Source organism: Ursus arctos, unplaced genomic scaffold (genome assembly GCF_023065955.2).
Source record: "Ursus arctos isolate Adak ecotype North America unplaced genomic scaffold, UrsArc2.0 scaffold_21, whole genome shotgun sequence".
NCBI lineage: Eukaryota > Metazoa > Chordata > Mammalia > Carnivora > Ursidae > Ursus > Ursus arctos.
In genome coordinates, this window is record NW_026622886.1 from 11,487,679 (window position 1) to 11,495,089 (window position 7,411).

Here is a 7,411-nt window from a genome sequence, read left to right on the forward strand (position 1 = left end):
ATCTAACCTGGCCGAACCCCGCCCGGGACCGCGGGGAGGCAGAATGGCCCGGGGGCCCTGGCAGCCCGTTCCAGCCCAGCTCCGTGCCTACCGAGTGTGGGGCAAACTAACCCTGCAAGTCCCGTTCTTGTCTGAAACACGGCCACAACGGTTCCTGTTCTGCTCTGTTTTTGTGAGCTGCGATGAAATGGCGTGATGCCCAATCCAGCCTGCGGTAATGCTCCAGAACGGACCCTTGTTCTGTAGGTGGCTGGAACCGCACTCCCTGGCCGAGATGGGGTTTCCTGTAAGAGACTCCCTGAACTTTGGGTTCTGTTTTCAGAGCTGTGATCATTGCTTTCCCCCCTTTCACTAGGGGAGAATACTGATTTTCCTCAAGGCTAAAGAGCTCCTTATCCTGGAGGAAATGAGGAAAGTTGAACCTGTATGGAATTCTGAAGCCAAAAGGATGGCTTTCAAATACAAGGTGCTGTTAAGAATCAAATGGTGTTCTCCAAAAAAAAATCCCAGGAAATAATTTTGTATGCGTGACAACAGAGATGTGACACGCTTGGAGGCGTAGGCTTCCAGGCTGCCCCCGACTTGGTCCAAAGCTCGACTCCATCACTCAGTAGGTTTGTAACCCTGGGCCAGTGACAGTCGTCTTCTCCCTCAGTTGTCCAACAGAGGTAGTAAGAGTACTTCCCTTGTCGAGTTATTGTGAGAATTAAATTAGTTAATACATGGACACTGACTGCATGCAATGAATGAGGTAATGCGTGCAAAGTTCCCACAACTGCCTGGCGCCCAGCAAGTGCGCGTGTTTCCATTATTTCCCTGTTACATTTGAGCGCCACACTGAGGCGGGTTAGGACAGCCCGTGCGCGTGAGACACTATGTCCTGCCTCACGTCACATCCGTTCAGCCTCCCTCTGGGCCTGACACTGTTTTAGTACCAGTGAGACAGTAAACAAAACTAAAATTCCTGCCTTTGTGCAGTTTACATTTTAGTGGGAAGAGATAGTCAGTAAACAAAGTATTTAACAGAGGGTCAGGGTGTGGGTCGGGCTGTGTTTTAAACGGGGTGATCAGAGCAGAAGGCTCTGTTGAGGTGATGTCGCCGAAAGAAGACATACACCTGAAAGAGCTGAGGGAAGCACCTCGGCAGGTATCTAGGGGAAGAACATTCCAAGGAGAGGTCACGGCAAGTTCAAAGGTCCTGAGGCAGGAGTGTGTCCTCCTTGTACTGAAGGAACAAGGAGAGCAGTGTGGCAGAGGAAACAGGGGCGAGCACAGATGTTAGAAAGAGGGTGGATGGTGCCGGGCCTGGCAGCCCATCTCAGGAACTCGGGCTTTTACTCTGAGCTGGGAAGCCACTGGAGAGGCTCTGAGCAGAGGAGTGACATAGAGACAGAGTGGAGTGGAAAAGGGTGGAAGCAGGAAGAGTTCAGGAGGAGCTTGCAGAAATCCTGTGACTGGTGATGGTGGCCTGGACCGGGAAGGTAGCAGCACAGACAGTGTAGTTTGGAACATGAGACCAACAGGACTTGCTGACAGATTTGGATGAAAAGTGAATGAGGAGCCACAGAGGACCTAACGACCCTGGGTTTTTTGCCTAAGTATCTGGAAGAATAGAGTTGCTAGTAACTGAGGTGGGGCGGCTTGTCGGGAAGCAGGTTTGGGACAGGATTGGGATCCGTGTTTGAATGTAAGAGGAGCTGCCTTGTTAAGCCTCCCGGAGACAGAGGTGGCAGATGTGGCAGGAGCTGGAAATCCAGAGACGTCGGGGCTGGCTATGCGGATAGCATTTCGGGCCATGAGACTGGATGAGGCTGTCGGGGGAGTTCATCCTAGAGAGAGGAACAGGTGCTGGAAGCGAGGCTGGGGGCACTCAGACTTAGAGGTTGGGGAAATGAGAAAACCAGCTAGGGACGCTAGGAAGTGGCTGGTGACAGAGCAGGAAACCCAGAAATACTGCACGGTGGCTTCAAGAAAATGATGATTTTCCAGAAACAAGAGATTTGGTCAAAAGCATCTCCTGTTCCTTTATAGAATACATACATGGGCTATCTGGACTACAGGAAGAAGACTATTAAAGACCTTGGCATAAGCCCCAGCACTTGCTCTTTCAATCCGGGGGTGATTGTGGCCAACATGACGGAATGGAAGCACCAGCGCATCACCAAACAACTGGAGAAATGGATGCAAAAAAACGTGGAGTATGTGCAAACCTCTCTACATTTTCTGTGCTTGGCAGCAGAGTTATCTGTTAATTTTCTATGCATAACTCAGGTTAGAAATGTTTCACAGACAGCTTAGGTCAGATTTTCTTACAGAGGCACTGATGAGAAAGAATGGGGACAAGAGATGACAATCTAGTCTCAGATGGTATGTCAGCGGAAGCGAGATCCTGCAGAATCTTATTATGCAAACAGTTTTCTAATGAATTAATAATGTAATTTTTAAAAAGGTTTTATTTATTTATTTGACAGAGACAGCAAGCGAGAGAGGGAACACAAGCAGGGGAGTGGGAGAGGAAGAAGCAGGCTGTCAGCAGAGAAGCCTGATGTGGGACTCGATCCCAGAACGCCAGGATCACACCCTGAGCCGAAGGCAGACGCTTAACCGCTGAGCCACCCAGGCGCCCCTAATAATGTAATTTTAAGTCTTCTCCCAAAAGCCTAGTGAACCTTCTCCACTGAAAATCATTTATCTCAGTCGAGTTTCTCCTTCTTACATAGATTTGTTTTACGAATTATTTTATAGGGGCGCTTGGGTGGCTCAGTTACTTAAACAAGTGACTTCGGCTTAGGTCATGATCCTGGAGTCCCAGGAATGAGCCCCACATTGGGCTCCCTGCTCAGCAGGGAGTCTGCTTCTCCCTCTGTCACCCCCCCATTCTCTCTGTCTCTCAAATAAATAAAAAAGAATTATTTTATAAACTCAACTTTGTTTTTGAAGGTTGAATTTTTAAAAATGTATCATTTTTCATTATTGAAGTTTTAAAATAGAAAAAAAAAAACACCCTTCTAACACAACAACTATTACCATGTCATTGTATTTCCTGTCCATCTTTTTTACCTGGATATTTTAAATACCATCATAACCTTGAGTTTGTAATAGTTTCTCTACATAATGTAGGACTGGAATTTGATCTTCCATATTTGCCATTAAAAAGGCTGAAAATTAAAATGGCAAAATGCTATGCTGTGAGTCTAGACGAATTATATGGGAATTCATGGTATTCTTATAATTTTGTAGAAGTCTGACAATTTTCAAAATAAAAGGTTGGGGGAAAATGAAAAACTATAGTCTTATTATATAGTGGGAGACTGTCTTATATCCTTCAAAATTAGAAGATTCTACTTTATCCGAGTCTGTGCGGCTTGAGGCCAAATGTTGCTTTTCTATTCCATTTCTTAGGGAAAATCTCTACAGCAGCTCCCTGGGTGGAGGGGTGGCCACCTCCCCAATGCTGATTGTGTTTCACGGGAAATACTCGGCCATCAACCCCCTGTGGCACATTCGGCACCTGGGTAAGTAATTTAGGGAGACAACCCACGTGTGCACTTTACAGACCAGTGGGCACCGAGGGGCGGAGAGTGTGCTATCACACCAGCTGCCTCCGTGCACGTCCTCCAGGTGATCTTGGAGGTTCTTGCTCGGATCCTACAAACGCAGCTGATGAAAACGGCCCCCGAGGTGCATTTCCAGGAATTCATGGGATGCACGTGGCCTCAGGCTCAGCAGACAGTATGTGCTCAGTGAACATTACCTACTGGTAAAATAGGACTTCCACTGTCAGAACTTCTTCACTTGCCTCTTGGCCCTCCTGCAGTAGCCTGCAGTGGGCAAAACCACACGACGTAGCGTAATGGTTTACGATGCATTTAGATGGCTTGTAACTTCTCTTTTAAAAAGTTGTTTCCTGACTGTGTACCACGGGAGTCTTTTATTCACCCTTCACTGCAGGAGTGCAGGCTCTAGGACATGGCCTGCAACCCCCACTCTGCTGTTGCCTATGTTGGGCAAATTAGTCACCCTTCCTGTGCCTTAGTTCTCCATTTGTAAATGGAAGCTGATAGAACCTTATAAAGTTTTTATAAGGAATAATTTACCTAATACATGTAAATTGCTTATCACAGAGCCTGGTGCAGAAGCTAGTCACGTTCATTCAAACACATGGCCACAATCCCTTAGCCAAAAGCACGGGCCAGACCTGTTTAGAACTGGGAAAGGTTTGGCATTTTAAAAGGGTAATGTGATGCATACATTTATGTTATGCAATACCCTGAGTGGGATCTAGGTTTTGCTACCAAAAAGGTTATTAAAAATCCTCTTGTTTTCAGACATTTGGGCATTATTTTAGAATTGGAGACAATGGCTTATGGATGTATATTTACTAGGTACCTTCCACACTGTCAAGAACTGAGCTAGTTCTGGTGACAAAGGTGAATCTCATTTCTAATTCTCAGAACCACCTGCAGGGTGGTATGTCCCTTACTCTCCCTTTTAAAAGAAGGGACACATAAAACTATCGAAGCTGGGCTCCTGTCTCTTAATGATTCTGTGTAGATTTGCTTCTGTCTCATTACCAGAATCTTCCTTGATTTTCCTGAGCACCTGTACGCACGTGGGAGCAACACAGGGAAGTTAAGGACACTAGTGTTCCATCTGGTTTAATTTATAATAATGCTGTGTTCCCTGTTAGGTCAAATATCAATGTCTCCATGTAATCAATGTGCAGGAAATCTCATCCAAGTTGTAGGTCTATAAAAAAGGTTGTGTAGGAATAGTTATGCAGAGCTTAGATTGATAAGGTTACAACATTCCATGATCTTGAACAGAGTCTCAGTCACATTTTAGGAAGTATCTAACTGGTACGCAGGAAGGGACAGAATCTTCCTACGGGAAATCATTTTTCTTTGTAGAACAGGGACCACATCTGTGCTGAAGGTTTTGGAATCAGGGAAGTCTGCAAAGTAAATCTACACAGAAATCATTTGAAAAATGATTCCGTTTTTAGAGTGTTTTGGAAGCAGAAAGCAATATAACACTAATGGGTATTAAGTTTGGGTCTAAGCAGGTAGCCTTTTTTTAAAATGTATGATATATATTTAGCTAAAAGCAAACTCCAAGCCCGTAGGGAGTCCTCCGATCATGGAGCAGACAGATGACATCCCACTGAGAGGAGACTCTAAGGTGCTTCTTCCCAAATGAGCATTTCCTTTGTACAGAGTCTTTGGAAGTTGATAATTATTCCAATTATGTTACCATAGCCTGAAACACCTAGCTCCTCTTCTTTTTTTTTTTTTTTTTTTTTTTTTAAAGATTTTATTTTATTTATGTGACAGAGAGACAGCCAGTGAGAGAGGGAACACAGCAAGGGGAGTGGGAGAGGAAGAAGCAAGCTCCCAGCCGAGGAGCCCGATGTGGGACTCGACCCCGGAACGCCGGGATCACGCCCTGAGCCGAAGGCAGACGCTTTAACGACTGCGCCACCCAGGCGCCCCACCTAGCTCCTCTTCTGAGACACCTTCACAGCTATGTTTATGAATAATAGAAGATGGGGTTTTTTTTCTTGCATCATATATTAAGCTGGACTAACACACAACTCCAGCTATTCACCTTCTCTTCATTAAGGGATTTTCAGTTTAAAAAAAATATATCAAATTCTCTTTCATAGAAAATTTAACACCATAGAGGATACTAAAAAAAAAAAAAAGATTACATTACATACACAAGATCTTAGTGTACTTCTGGAAGAGATACTCTTAAAAATCCTCTGAGCAATGGCAGGATTAGGGTAAACGCGCCATCTCTAAGTGACTCCTTATGAGGGGAATAATATTCAAATGGAGACAGTTTGGGGCGCCTGGGTGGCTCAGTTGTTAAGCGTCTGCCTTCGGCTCAGAGCGTGATCCCAGAGTCCTGGGATCGAGCCCCACATCAGGCTCCTCCGCTGGGAGCCCGCTTCTTCCTCTCCCACTCCCCCTGCTTGTGCTCCCTCTCTCGCTGGCTGTCTCTCTCTGTCAAATAAATAAATAAAATCTTAACAAAAAAACAAATGGACACAGCTTTGTGTTAGAAAGTGAATCTTCTTCATCACATTTCACATGGTAAAAACAAGATCGTTACAGGAAGATGTTGCCATACTAAGGAGGGAAAATGTACAGAAAGGAGAACTATAAACTCTTAGTTGGAGGGAAACGGATACAAGTTCTTCTGGGGACAGTGTGGCAACCTCTTATCAAAAACGTCAAGGCACGCACACTTCACTCTGATTCCGCCTACAAGACTTCACCTGACAGATCTGTAGACACGCACAGACGTGCACAGGAGACTGTTCGGTGTTCACTTCTCTCAGTGAAGGGACAGACAACCTAGACAGCCTTAATAAGGAACTCACTAATAATTACATATCCATCCTATGTAGTCATTAAAAATAATTCCGTAATTCCACACGTGCTGTACTACACACACACACACTCGCACGCACACACACACACACACACACACACACTCGCACACAGGAAGAGTATTACTGGAAGGATTTCATGAAAAGCTCTTTAACTGGTTATTTTGGAGATCTAGGGTAGGTGGTAAATTCTTCCTTATGTACTCTTTGATTTGCTTAATTTTTAAAATAATGGACTTGTGTTCAATTTTCAATATAAAAATTTTACTTTCTAACAAGCCTATTATTTTCTTCTAAACACCACGAAGGCTGGAATCCAGATACCAGATATTCGGAGCATTTTCTGCAGGAAGCAAAATTACTCCACTGGAATGGAAGACATAAACCTTGGGACTTCCCTAGTGTTCACAACGACTTGTGGGAAAGCTGGTTTGTTCCTGACCCTGCAGGGATATTTAAACTCAATCACCACAACAGCTGATATGACTTGACATTTTAAGTATGTCCTGCATAAAAATGTGGGATTGTGCATTTGTAGGCCTACTATTTCATTGTTCTTTATGAATAGTACCTTCGATACATATGACCCACGATGTAAACCACAAAGACTACTGTGTGCAAACAGTACCCTGGGTCGCGCAGGCATGGACTCCTGAAGTACGGGGGGGGGGGGGGGATACACGGAAATCACGATGACGTGCGTGAGCTGTATTGTTGGAAGGAAATAAACCCGCTCAGTTTCAGCAATTTGCTTAGCTCTGAATGCAACTTGCGTTCACAATTTTTAAAAATTCCTAAATGTGTTTTTTCACATGTAGGTATTTTTTAACAGGTTGCCAGTCTTGTCTTTTGTAAAACAATATATTACATTGAAAACGTGAATGTCTGAAAAAATAAAATATTTGCAGATTTTCTAATGATTTTCAGTGTATATATTATTCTACACGTTAAACATAATACAGGGTAGACTGACCTCACGTGTAAAGGGGGAAAGAATACCAGTCACTCCTGCTG

The 7,411-nt window shown here is 44.4% G+C and overlaps 1 protein-coding gene across 7 annotated transcripts in view; it reads left to right on the forward strand.

Moving 5' to 3' along the window:
* Positions 1-7,317, forward strand: part of GLT8D2 (glycosyltransferase 8 domain containing 2) — a 47,843-nt gene extending 40,526 nt beyond the window's left edge. For all 7 annotated transcript variants that reach the window (XM_026499785.4, XM_048217922.2, XM_048217923.2 and 4 more), the window contains 3 exons: positions 2,032-2,198; positions 3,403-3,515; positions 6,706-7,317. In XM_026499785.4, coding sequence (XP_026355570.1) covers positions 2,032-2,198; positions 3,403-3,515; positions 6,706-6,878 — 453 coding nt within the window. In that variant the 3' untranslated portion in view covers positions 6,879-7,317. The remainder of the gene's footprint in view (positions 1-2,031; positions 2,199-3,402; positions 3,516-6,705) is intronic.
* The last annotated feature ends 94 nt before the right edge of the window (positions 7,318-7,411 follow it).